Raw genomic sequence first — 13,695 nt, 5'->3', positions numbered from 1 at the left:
AGTGTTCTAAATAGAGTAGTGGTACATAACGGTTCAATCCGGAGCAGTTCCTTAACCTTTGATTGTGTACTGTGACATTGATATTTTTGAAGGATTTAGGCTAGTTTTTTGAAATAGTATGGCCTTTCATTTAAATTTGCTTCTTCATGATCAGATTTATGCTATGTATTTTTTTTAAATTTTTTTATTAGTTGCTCAAAACAGAACAATGATCTTGACATATCATACATTTGATTGCAGTATCACATTGGTTTTACAGCCACGTTTATACATATAGCCATATTAGTGTCTATTGTATTCTGCTACCCTTCCTATTCCCCCCTCCCCTCCCTTCCCCTCCCTTCCCCTCTCTCTACCCACTCTCTACCCACTCTACCCACTTTTCTCTCTCTCTTTTTTCTTCCTCACACCATCTTATGTAATTTTGCATAACAATGAGGTCTCCTTCCATCTTCTGTGCGATTCCCCTTCTCTCTCCCATTCCCATGCATCTCTCATCCCTATTTAATGGTAGTCTTCTTCTCATGCTCTTCCTCCCTGCTCTGTTTTGAGTCCCCCCACTTATATCAAAGAAGACATTCGGCATTTGTTCCTTAGGGATTGGCTAGCTTCACTTAGCATAATCTGCTGTAATGCCATCCATTTCCCTGCAAATGCCATGATTTTGTTATTTTTTAGTGCTGAGTAATATTCCATTGTGTATAAATTCCACATTTTTTGTATCCATTTATCTATTAAAGGGCATCTGGGTTGGTTCCACAGTCTAGCTATTGTGAATTTTGCTGCTATGAACATTGATGCTATGTATTTTTGGTGGGATATTATAGATATGGTGTTTGAGATCCCAGTGCATCGTATCAGAAGGCACAAATCTATTTTTCCTGTTATTAATGATGTAAACTTTGATTACTTGGTTAAGGTTTTTCCACTGAAACTTTGAAATTTTTCCCTTTATAGTTAATGCTTCAATAGTGGGTGTTAGTATTTTAAGACCATATAAATGTATAATTCCTCATCAGACCTTTATTTGCTGATTTTAATCTCCATTGATTTTTTTAAACCCTTCTGACCAATATGTTAATATATTTTTACTTGGGCTCCTGGATTCTATTCTGTTGAGTTATAAGCCATTACTCTCATTTATTTGTACACAAATATTTGTGATAGCTTTATTTATAATACTTGAAAACCAGAAATAATACTAGTATGCTTGCATCTATGGTTACTATCGTACACCCATATTGTGACATACCACTAAGGACTATTTATACTTGCAGAAACTTAAGTTAGAGCCCAAAGAATTATGTTGAGTGAAAATAGTCCCCAGAGAACATATAATCAAATTTATGATTGTGTTGAAATTACAGAGATGGAGGACAGATTGCTTGGAATTAAGAAGAAGGTGGGTGCATTTATAAAAGTATATGAGGCAAATGAGTGTAAGGGTATATACTTACAGGCTCCTTAAAAGGGTAACAAGAGTGATCTTGTTGTTAGTGATAGAAATGTTCTGGATCTTCATTTTCTAATTTTCTACATCTTGATTATGGTATTGTACTCTATTTTGCAAGATTTTACCACTGGGAGAAACTGGGTAAAAGGACATGGGATCTCCTTGTTTTATTTCTTAGAATTGCATAGAAGTATATGACTATGTCAAAACATAAGGTTGATTTAATGAAAACAGCCACATGTATCTATCAGCTTGTTAGTCTGAAGTAAGTTAATGAAGTGGTAGACTTTGAAATGTTTTGACACACCACTGGGTTCATTTTCTAGATGACTTCTTCCTATGAAGTGAGTGACAGTTCCAGTCCCCAAGTGTTAGATCCTTCCTTGGTCTAATCAAGGTATTCTCTTAATGGGCTTAGATGTCTGACATCTTCCTAGCTAATTTAAAGCTGTATCTATAGGTATGTATTTTGATGCTCAAAGTAGCCCAGATTTGGCCCGTTGGAGTTCCTTCAAACTGGCTTCGGTATCTTTTTGTTGTGTTCTCAAGATGCTTAAGCATATACTAACTTTTGGTGCAATCAGATGTTTTATATTAATTTTGTGGGGGTTTTTTTGCTCAGCCTTACAGTCAGTCTTTTTCCAAGGAACCCTGGTTCCTTTTAGTGGAGATATTTGAGATCAAGATTTTGATGACAGGTATGATCATTGCTAATGATGAGTCATTGCTTGTAGGCTCTCTTAAATGTTTAAAGCTAGGAAATGTATGTTAAACACATCCACAAGTCCATAGTCATACATGTGTACACATACACATACGTATTTTTTACTTCTGTATCTATTTTATTTGTTAAAAAAAAACCCCAAAAAACCTTGTGTGTCCATCCTGATACATTTACTTTCAATCCACTACCATAGTGTTTATTGTGGTCCCCTTTTCATATTTGTAATTCTCTTTCTCATCAGTGAAGAGTCATCAGTATACTCACTCTCCTGCTCATATCTTGAGTATGTATAAAATCATTTCAGATTTGCTGAACTTATACCACTGTAGAAAGCAAGCCTACTAACTAGAGGGTAATTGTTAGTCTAGTGTTTTTGTTTTTTGTTTTGTTGGTACTGGGGATTGAACCCAGGGACACTCTGTACCACTGAACTGCATTCCCAACCCTTATTATTTTTTAATTTGAGACAGGGTCTCCCTGAATTGCTTAGGCTGACCTTGAACTTGTGATCCTCCTGCCTCAGCCTTCCAAGATTCAGTGTCCTCAAGCTTTTTCCCAAAATTTTGTTTTAGGAATTTTATAGTTTTAGGTCTTCTATTTAGGTGTTTAATCCACTGTGAGCTAATTAAAAAAATTTTTTTTTTAGTTGTAGATGGACACAATACTTTTATTTATTTACTTATTCTTTAATGTGGTGCTGAGGTTCAAACCCAGGGTCTTACATGTGAGGCAGGCTCTTCATCACTGAGCTACGACTCCAGCACAAGTTAATTTTTATATACAGTTGTCATGTAACGTTCCATCTTTATTTTTTTTTTGTGTTTCCAGTTTCCCCACCATCATTTTTGGGTTAATTTATATGCTCTCTCTTCTACTCCATTGGTCTATATATCTGTCTTTATACCAGTACCACTGTGTTTTGGTTACCATTGCTTTGTATTGTAATGTGTTTTGAAATCAGGAAAAGTGATGCCTTTGATATTCTTTTTCAAGATGGCTTTGTCTATTCAGGGTCATTAAGAGTCCATATGAATTAATGGTGAATTTTTCTGTTTCTGCAGAAAACATTGTTGGTATTTTGATAGGGCCTGCATTGAATGTGCACATTACTTTGGGTAGTGGGGACATTTTAACAATATTGTATTTGCATCTATGAACATGAAATGTCTACATTTCTGTATGCCTTTAATTTTTTTCAGCAAAGCTTTATGGTTTTCAATGAACAAATCTTTTTTTTTTTTTTGTTCTGGGTATTGAACCCACTTACCACTTACCCCAGCACTTTTTATTTTGAGAAAGGGTCCCACTAAATTTCTGAGGGCCTCTCAGAAGTTGCTAAAGCTGGCCTTGAACTTTAGATTTTCCTGACTCAGACTTCTCAGTTTTGGGGATTACAGTTTTGTGCCACCATGCCCGGCTTCAATGTATAAATCTTTTATTTTCTTTGTATTTTTCCTGAGTATTTAGATGCTATTGTGAATAGATTTTTTTTTTTAAATTTTCTTTTCAGGCTGTTCATTGATAGTTTATCGAAACATAAATGATTTGTATATTTTTTCTGTCCTGTGATTTTGCTAAACTAGTTTATTCTGTTTTTTGTGAGGGGTTGTGGTAGAATCTTTAGTGTTTTCCACATGTAAGCCTACAATCAGAGACACTTTTACTATTTGAATGTCTTTTTAAAAATTTTTTTTTATTTTTTATCCTTGGCTAAGACTCCAGTACTTTGTTGAGTAGCAGTTACCAAAATGTGCACTCTTTTCTTTTACCTAATCCTAGTGAAAAAGCTTTCAGGCAGTGGTGTTTTATTTTAATGGAACCTGTAAATGATTTTTTAAAAAGCAGTTTTGGTGATAAAGCAATTTGTCAGGGGGTCTGCTTTGTCTGAATGATAGCTTATCCTAGTAACAAACAACTTACATGAAGGCTATCTGCAACTCCCCTTATTAATAATGGCATTTTGGTTGAGACAGTTCTCATGTGGGTGTGTCTTCAGCTTTGGCATCTCTGGGCCTTAAATGCTGGTAGCAGCCTTAATCCTTGTTTAAACCAAGATTCTCCCCAATCCCCTTTCTCAAATACATTCTGATAATGCTTCAGCCTAAGTAGCAGCCCAGTCTCCTTTATAGGGACTTCTGAATGTGTAGAATTATTTTGAGCATGGGGCCGGAAGCATGCAGATACTCTTACCCAGGCCTTGCTATTGCTGTCTTGAGCCTCTGTGTATGTGTTGGGGTAAGGGGGACTCATGACACATCAAGGATGAAATTAGAATGATATGGGCTGAATGATAAAGGGCATCTCTCTCAGTGGACTACAATAATAGGATAAGGAGAAATGAGTCACTTAGAAGCTTATGCGTTTAAGACTATATTTGCCGGTAGTTTAAAATGTTCATTCTTAGACTCTTGTTCACTCATATAGATTAAAATACAGAAGAAAGCTTGGTAAGCTTTTATCTAACATTTCAAATTTTGGAGGGTTGGAGTACAAAGACACATTGAAACTTCAGTATTTTCACCGTTTATGGTTAGACTTTTAAAGTGGAACATATTTTTTATCGTTGAAGACATAGATGGTTCTGAAGTATCACTTAATTAAAGGGTTGGATTAAGGAGTAGAGATGTGACAAAATACTCATGTTGGTAAAGATAAGCAGTTTCAAGTCCAGTGGTATTTTGTCTGAACATAACATAACATTCCTGTTCATGATAGTAACATTGAGGTTAAAAAATAGTTTTAGAATGTTTTAAAGTAATTTGAATGTCACCTTTTAAAGTAATTTTTATGCACTGCTTTTTCTATCTTTGGCATGGTTCCTAGTTTATGGTTCAAACTTTTCTCACTTTTAGGATTTGGTAAATGAATGTTGACATTTTCTTCAGCCTATTATTTCTTGTTACTGCCTAGGATATTGTGATGTTATAATAAGAAATATACATTGGTGTTCTCTAGTTCCTATAGAAGAACTTCTAAAACCTTAGAATTTTCTGGGTGATAGGGTAAAATGAGTGCCTTTTTAAAATCCAACCATATGTGAGTTCATTCTAATGAGATATCTCTAGGTGAGCCTCTAAACAGCTTTGGGAGGTGGGGAAGGGGTTGGGGGGAGCTGGTTGCCAGAGGAACCATGTGATTAGAAGGTTGGAAATTTCAGTCCTGGAGAAGGGAGTAGGGCTGGGAATTGAATCATGTATCACCAGGGACCAGTGAATTAATTATGCCTGTGTAATGGTATTTCCATTACAAACAAACAAACAACACCCCCCCCCCCCTCCTGCTTTAGAACAGATAGGTTCAGACTTTCCAAGTTGGTGAACACATTGAGGTGCTGGAGGATAGCTTGTATGCAAAGCTCTATACTCTCCCATACCTCCATATAATCAGACAAACAAACAAAACAAAAAAAACACCCTATTTCCCTTTTACTCACTAACCACTCAGTATAATAATTCTGACACAAGATGTGCAGGGATTTCTCATTGCATACCAAGAAGTTCTTAAGTGTACACCAGCAGGGTGTCCTCAGATTTATTTCTACCTACCTGGAGATGGCATCAGATCCCCCAGGTTGAGGACTCAGTTCTACAGGACTGCCTCCAACTTCAGGTACCAGTTGCATACAGTAGGTTGTTACCTATCCTACCAACTGGCTATAAATTTATCAATTTGTAAATCTTCTCTTTAGGTTTGATTAATTTGCTAGAAGAGCTCACAAAATTTAGGAAATTTTACTTACATTAACATATTAAATTTTAAATTTTTATTTTAAGGAAGCAGGGAATTAGTTCGAGAAGTGATGGTGAACTGTATGTAATTCTAGACTACAGTATTACCTTTGCCCTATGTATGCCTTCTGTTTGGCTGTTTCTGAATTGTCTTCTTTGTAATAAAACAGTATATGCAAGTAAGATGTTTTTTCTCAATTCTGTGAACCATTTTAGCAAATTATTGAAACCAAAGAGTGAGTGCCCTGGCTAGGTTCAATCCTAGTACCAAAAAAAAAAAAAAAAAGAACAGTGGGTGGGTGGTGTGGACAAAGAACATAACCTGTACTTTACACCCAGATTCACAAGTCTGGATTCACAGGTATGATTAATGCTTTGTCACATCTGCTTTATGATTCTCTTCATGAACCATTTACAGTAAGTTCTGAATATCAGGGAACCCCTACTTCTTTGGAGTATGTGTCTTAAGAACAAGTTATTCATCTATGCAGTATATAGTGAACAAAATAAGAAAATTTACATGGGCTTTATATTATTATCAAGCCTACATTTTTTTTTTTTCTCGTACTGGGGATTGAATTCATTGGTACTTTACCACTGAGCTACATCCCCAGCCTTTTTTATTTTGAGACAGGGCCTCACTAAGTTGCTGAGGGTCTCAGTAAATTGTCGGAGAGTCCTTGAATTGCCTCATCCTTCTAAGTTGCTGGGATTACAGGTATGTACCACTGTACCCAGCTCACTTACAAATCTTACTCCAGTTTACTATTTGTCACAGTGTTCTTCATAACTTTTTAAATTCCTGGTCTCAGAATTCAATCCAGGATCACATTTTATGTTTAGTGTTCATGTTTCCTTAATCTTCTTTATTCGGATAGTTTTTAATGTTTCCTTAGTCTCTTTTTTTTTTCTGAAAATTCCTCAGTCTTCATGACATTAACAGTTTTGAAGAATTTAAGCCATTTATTTTATAGACTGTTCTTCATATTTTCCTATGATTAGATCCAGATTACCCATTTTTAGAGAGGAATGATTACCACAGAAGTTTTGTCACACTTGGAAGCACATAGTGCTGCTTTATCCCATGATTGTTAAGGTTAACTCAGATCATTTGGCTTAAGATGCATCACCATTTTGCTCACAGTTTCCCTCTTTGTAATGAACAGGTCATTTGTGGGGGTATTATTATGAGTACCTCTTACATGAAATGCTTAGGACCAGAAATGTTTGATTTTTTTTTGAATTTTTGAATATTCATATAAACCTAATGAGATAGCTTAGGGATGGAGCCCAGGTCTACACATGAAATTCATTTGTTTTATGCATACCTTATACACAGGTGTAGAATTTTATACCTATAAGTAGCATTCTAAAAGTTTTTGATTTTCGAGTGTTTAAAATTTTGGATTTTAGGATAGGAATGTTTAACCTCTAATTTTCATATCCATGGATGACCCTTGCCTGCATCTGAGGACTTGTGTCCATCATCCAGCCAACTGGTTATTTTTGTTTCATAGGTCAGTGGTCTCCTTAAGTTTGACTTGTTGGGGAAATTATTTCCAGTGCTTTACCATTCTGAACCACCAGCTGATAATAACACAAAGTTCATTAGACTATACATAATGTGTGGCTCAGTAACTCATGATTCTTAAGTTATTTGATATTCATAAAATGTAGGAAATCAAAAAACTTTAAAAAACACGTGTTATCTTTTAGGTGTTTACTACAGTCTGGAGGCAAGATCTTTCCTCAGTATGTGCTAATGTTTGGGCTGCTGGTTGAATCACAAACACTGGTAGAAGAGAATGCTGTTCAAGGACTAGAACGCACCCTTGGGTTAAATATAGCACCTTTTATTAACCAGTTTCAGGTAAGTATCTAGAAAAGAAGATTTACTCATGTCACTATAATCTACCTTATTTCTCATTGAGGTTTTATTGAGTCATTGTGTTTAGCTACATTAGAATGTAATCAGTTTCTTAGAGCACAGGGATTTATTATGTGTAAAAATCAACCTAGGGGTTAGAAAAAAAACAAGGTATATTGCCATGAATACAGTTTGTGCTAGGTTTTGGTCTTGTAAAATATGGTGCTCCTTGTCAAGAAAGAAGTCTCCAGAAGATCTATATTCTAAACTTGAATCTTACATTGAGACCTCAAGTTGGCAGCAGATAGGTGTGAGCAGCTAATGTCCAGGGTCAAGTTCAGCCACAGGGAACAGGAATTTAGGAGTCTAGGAAGTTGGAGCAAGGCAAGCCAGGAGATGAGGAACCAAGAATTGGAAATGAGGATTAAACTGACATAGGCACTATCAGAAAAGCACAGATTTGTGAGTTAAAAATAATGGGTATGGATGGAACATCTCTGGAACAGGTTTCTGGTTAGAGACGGGAATAGTTGGGATGAGATAGGCCAAAGCAGAATGTTGGAAGGTAGGATGATGAGTACAGAGTTAAAAGAAGATATCTAAAACTTGTATCTAAAGGCCAAGAATAGTAAGTTTTTAAGTGTTTACAGTTAGATTGTTCAAGAGCAGTATCTCTTGGTACATTTAAATTAATGAAGGAACTGCTTTATTCAAGGCTGGATAATTAAAATTTTATAGTTAGTTCAATCTCAGTATTTTGGAGGTTTTAATAAAGAGAATACACTTATCAGAAGATACAGATTATTTCTTGGATGATCCAAAATGCCATCTTCTTTCTATCTTATTTCCCCTTAATCCTGACATAAACAATTCTTTGATTCTACCAGAATTTACGTATATTGATTCTGGGGTGTGTGTGTGTGTGTGTGTGTGTGTGTGTGTGTGTGTGTGTGTGTGTCCCACCACCAAGGGTGTTCTACCATTGAGCCATATCCCCAGCTCTTTTTTTTTTTTAAATTTTTCTTGTAATTGTAGATGGACAGAATACCTTTATTTATTTTTTTATTTTAATGTGGTGCTGAGGATCAAACCAGTGCCTCACACATGCTAGGTAAGCGCTCTGCTACTGAGCTACAGCCCCAGCCCTCCCCAGCTCTTTTAAAAAACCTTTTAAATTTTGAGACATGGTCTCACTAAATAGCAGAGGCTGGCCTTGAACTTGTGATTTTCTTGCCTCACTTTCCTGGATTTCTGGGATTATACATGTTCATCTGCCATCTTTTTTACTATATTTCCTATCTTGTATCCTTTCTTTCTTAAGAGCTTATATCCCATGGTCTGTTTTTCATATACCTTTTTGTGGAAACATAAATTTCTTATTTCTGCTGGCCTTGGAAGACCCTACATTGGTTGAATCTAACACTGTGTTTTTTAAAAATAAATTTTATTCTAATTTGTTATGAATGACACGAGAATGCATTACAATTCATATTATACACATATAGCACAACTTTTCATATCTCTGGTTGTATACAAAGTATATTCACACCATTTGTGTCTTTGTACACGTACTCAGGGAATGATGTCCATCTCATTCTACCATCTTTTTTACATCCCTTGCCCTCTCCCTTCCCCTTCTTCCCCTTTGCCTTGTCTAGAGTTAAGTCTAATCTTCACTTGCTTCCCCTCCCAACCCAACTATGAATCAGCCTCCTTATATCAGAGAAAACATTTGGCATTGGGTTTTTTGGGATTTGCTGACTTCACTTAGCATTATATTCTCCAACTCCATCCATTTACCTGCAGATGCCATGATTTTATTCTCTTTTATTGCTGAGTAATATTCCATTATGTATAAATACCACATTTTTCTTTATCCATTCATCTACTGACAGGCATCTAGGTTAGTTCCTCAGTTCAGCTATTATGAATTGTGCTGCAATAAACATTGATGTGGCTGTGTCCCTGCAGTATGCTGTTTTTAAGTTCTTGTTTTTAAGACCAAGGAGTGGGATAGCTGGGTCCAAAGGTGGTTCCATTCCCAGTTTTCCAAGGAATCTCCATACTGCTTTCCATATTGGCTGCACCATTTTGCAGTCCCACCAGCAATGTATGAGTGTGCGTTTTCCCCTACATTCTTGCCAACACTTATTGTTGTTTGTTTTCTTAATAGCTGCCATTCTGACTGGAGAAACAACACTGTGTTCTTTATACCAGTATGCCTGTGGCTGGCCTATAATACTGTGGTCTCACTTCTTCAGTAGATGACCACTCATCTGAAGAGGCTCCATAATCTTTCCTGGTAGTTTTACATGCTATAGCTTATGTCTTATTTGCTTAGGTATTAATATTGCCTCTCTTCTAATATGATTATCTCTTAGGCAATTGAGTGAATCAGTGAAACAAAATGAGAGGTTGTTAAAAAAAATACAATAAAGAACTCTGTTCATTCAGCAACTATTTAATGAAATGTCTACCACATGCACTATTTTAGAATTTGAGAATATGGCTATGAAACTTAAGTTGCTACACTCATGGAGCTAGCACTGAAATTGGAAGAGATAAGATAATAAATAAATAAAAGTGTGTGATAGATGGTGAGACATGCTAGTAGGTTAAGGGAAATAAATGGGGATGTTGGAAATATACTATTTTACCTAGGTTACATCTAAGGAAAGACTCATGGGTAAGTGGTATTCAAACAGTTTGGAGTCAGAGAATCAACAAATTAAATGGCCTGGGGCATGATTGAAATATTCAGAGAGTTGAGAGAAAACCCAGAGAAATATGAGGCCAGATCCTGTAGAGCCTCTTGGCCATTGTAAGGACTTTGGCCTTTACTCTGAAAGGGGTAGGGAACAACTGGGGGCCATTGAGCAGAGGCAGAACCTGATGTTAGGAGTAGAACACTTGGGAGGTTTGGCAGAGGCCTCAGATTTTTGTAGAAATTTAGGAGAGGTGGTAGGGCTTAGCTTGAAGTGGTAGTAATAGAGTGTTGTAGTGTCTTTTTAGGTCAAAGCACTTGGAATGGTAGGTAGCATTTACTGGGGAAAGTAGGAGGATGGTTCCAATTTTTGGAAGGGGCCTTTTGAGCAGTTTGATAAGAGTTCAAAGAAAGCTCTAGACTGAAGATGTAAATTTGGCAGTCAGTAGTACAGATGATATGGAATCAGTGTATAGGTGATATAGACAGATGAAATCTCCTTGGGTGGGGGGTAGAAAAAGAGGATTGAGAACTAAGCTTTTGATTGGGTTTCTAGCTCTTGATTGGTATTCGTTGGATATTTCTAGAAGGAATTGACAAAGATGACAGGCAGGAGTGGCCAGTAGGTTAAATTGAGAAACAAAAGTGGATCATACTGTTTGGTATGGGTACAGCCATGAGGGGTTAGTGTCTAGGCAATGCGAGGTTATGTGGAAAACTAGGGCTTTTTCATTGATGGATGGAAACATGAATGAAAAGCATTATGAAGAATCCTGGAAATGAGATGGGAGGTCACTGTGAATTTTTATGGAGAAGAAAGGTTGGATGGTTTCAAGGATGCCCAGGGAGAGGTTGATGTATCTGTGGTCTGTTTCACCGTGAAGGACTTTTATAGAAAGGAAAGCAGGAGTTTCCTTTGTTTCAAATGAGGAAGAGATTAAAAATTATTAATAGGAGGATTCCATTGCAATCACATTGATTAAAATAATAGCAGTGATTTTCACTATGTACATTTGGAACATCAGAGTACTTTCAGAACTGAAACCTGGGTGTCTACTTTTGATTGGTGTTGGTGTGGATTGTGGCCTGAGCAATCAAACCTATGTAAAAGGTCCCCAGGTGACTTCAATTTGCTGCCAAAGTTGAGAACCACTGCCCTTTAGGAGTAAACATACTTTTCCAAATGAAATCTATTTGGTTGAATTTGGCATATTTTTGTCAAACATCCTTTTTTTTTTTTTTTTTGGTCAAACAACTTAATACTCAGTGTTGTACTATTTTGCTTCTTTAGTTTGTAAACAAACTTGAGGTTTACAATTTGTTGGAGCTGTTTGACTCAAGTAAGTTGAATTTGCATTCATGAAAGTGAGAAATGTACAGGTAACTGAAGCCTTAGCCAAATATTTAACCTGATTAAACTTTGGTTCATTTTTCCTGAAAAACTGGGATAGTGAAAGTCCTTGTGACTTAGGATGCTAAAAGAAATGAGGTAATAGATGTAAAAAGCATCATCTGTCACACTGAGCCAGTACAGATCAAATACTTGGTGAGCTCAGACCATAAAAAGAATGAGTAAAAGTGAAAACTTTACATTTTCTATAGGTGCCTATCCGTGTATTTTTGGACCTGTCTTCATTGCCCTGTACACCTTTAAGCAAGCCAGTGGAACTCTTAAGACTAGATTTAATGACTCCGTATTTGAACACCTCCAACAGAGAAGTGAAGGTAAGGACAACACACAAAATGATAACTCTTGTTATGGTCCGAATAATTAGCTTAGATAATACTGTATATACATATCTTTAGCCACTTTGAAGATTTAAATCTTGCTTCTTTTCTAAACAATATACAGAAATGGATTTGAGTATTAGTGAATAAAACATGTTAATATTAATTTGAATTGGGTGGTTAAATATATTTTAGAAATGTATTTTTAAATTTTTATATTCAAAATTGACTATAAAGAGAAAGAAGATTTACTAATTAAAGTCTATTTCATTTATCCTAATGAAGTTTTCTTGATTTCTTAATTCCCAAAGGTACACATTTGTAAATCTGGACAAGTGACTGCTATTCCGTTTTGGTACCATATGTACCTTGATGAAGAGATTCGGTTGGATACTTCAAGTGAAGCCTCCCACTGGAAACAGGCCGCAGTTGTGTTAGATACTCCCATCCAGGTTGAAATGGGAGAGGAACTTGTTCTTAGTGTTGAGCACCACAAAAGCAACGTCAGCATCACAGTGAAACAATGAGGAGCGGTTTTCTAATGAAAACTGTTAGAGCATCAGCTGCAAAGTTCTTGTCTGAATTAGTGGGATTGTAATCATAAAATGGGTACATAAAATTTAATGCCTTGTAATTTAAAAATATAACATTAATAAAGTACATTTAAAAGATCATAAAATAGCATTATTTTAGAAATATTATTGCAGACTTGCTTTCAGGAAAAGAACAAATCATTAGTTTTTAAATTTTTAGGTACTTTAGTTTTACTTGACTCTGTATGGATTTCTTTTTGTGTGTGTGGTACTGGGGTTGAACCCAAAGGCACTTTGATTTGGATGCTCAAAAGAAACATAATTCTTCCCATTCTTAGACTTTTGAAATGGGGAGATTATTATCATGCCTTTTACGTGCTATGTTCTTTATAAGAAAGGCACAAAGATGATTCTTTGTTAAGAAAAAAAAACCTATCATTGTTATACCACCCATCTTTTTTTTTAAGTTAAATTTAAAAAAAAGTTAAATTTTATTTTGTGTATATAAGATACACAACAGATTTTAGGACACAGAAATAAAGAGTTACAGTGAAGTAAATTAACATACATTGTTTTCAGTTACCTAGTTTTTGTTTTATTTTTGTAGGAAGAGCAGCTAAGACCTCATACTGCGGGATTTATTACCTGCTGTCCTCATATTGTACATTAGATCACTAGACTTATTCATTCTATATATCTGTTCCGTGCCTTCCATCGTTTGATTCTGTATCTCTGTATAATTGAATTTTCTTTTTTTTCCTCTTTAATTTTTTTTTTCAGTTGTCAGTGGACCTTTATTTTATTTATTTATATGTGGTGCTGAGAATTGAACCCAGAGCCTCACACATGGGAGGCAAGTGCTCTACCACTGAGCCACAACCCCAGTCCCTGTATATTTGAATTTTCAAATGGCAAGATCTTATTCTTCTCAAGGGCTGAATAGAACTCATCTATAATT

The 13,695-nt window shown here is 35.8% G+C and overlaps 1 protein-coding gene across 2 annotated transcripts in view; it reads left to right on the top strand.

Moving 5' to 3' along the window:
• Prmt9 (protein arginine methyltransferase 9) overlaps positions 1-13,065 on the top strand; it is a 50,780-nt gene extending 37,715 nt beyond the window's left edge. For both annotated transcript variants that reach the window (XM_026392711.2, XM_026392713.2), the window contains 3 exons: positions 7,622-7,775; positions 12,079-12,201; positions 12,516-13,065. In XM_026392711.2, the coding sequence (XP_026248496.1) occupies positions 7,622-7,775; positions 12,079-12,201; positions 12,516-12,731 (493 nt within the window). In that variant the 3' untranslated portion in view covers positions 12,732-13,065. The remainder of the gene's footprint in view (positions 1-7,621; positions 7,776-12,078; positions 12,202-12,515) is intronic.
• Positions 13,066-13,695: the final 630 nt, after the last annotated feature.

The sequence above is a fragment of the Urocitellus parryii genome, chromosome 10 (genome assembly GCF_045843805.1).
Source record: "Urocitellus parryii isolate mUroPar1 chromosome 10, mUroPar1.hap1, whole genome shotgun sequence".
In the NCBI taxonomy this organism is placed as follows: domain Eukaryota; kingdom Metazoa; phylum Chordata; class Mammalia; order Rodentia; family Sciuridae; genus Urocitellus; species Urocitellus parryii.
This window is presented reverse-complemented; position numbering and strand designations above follow the sequence as displayed.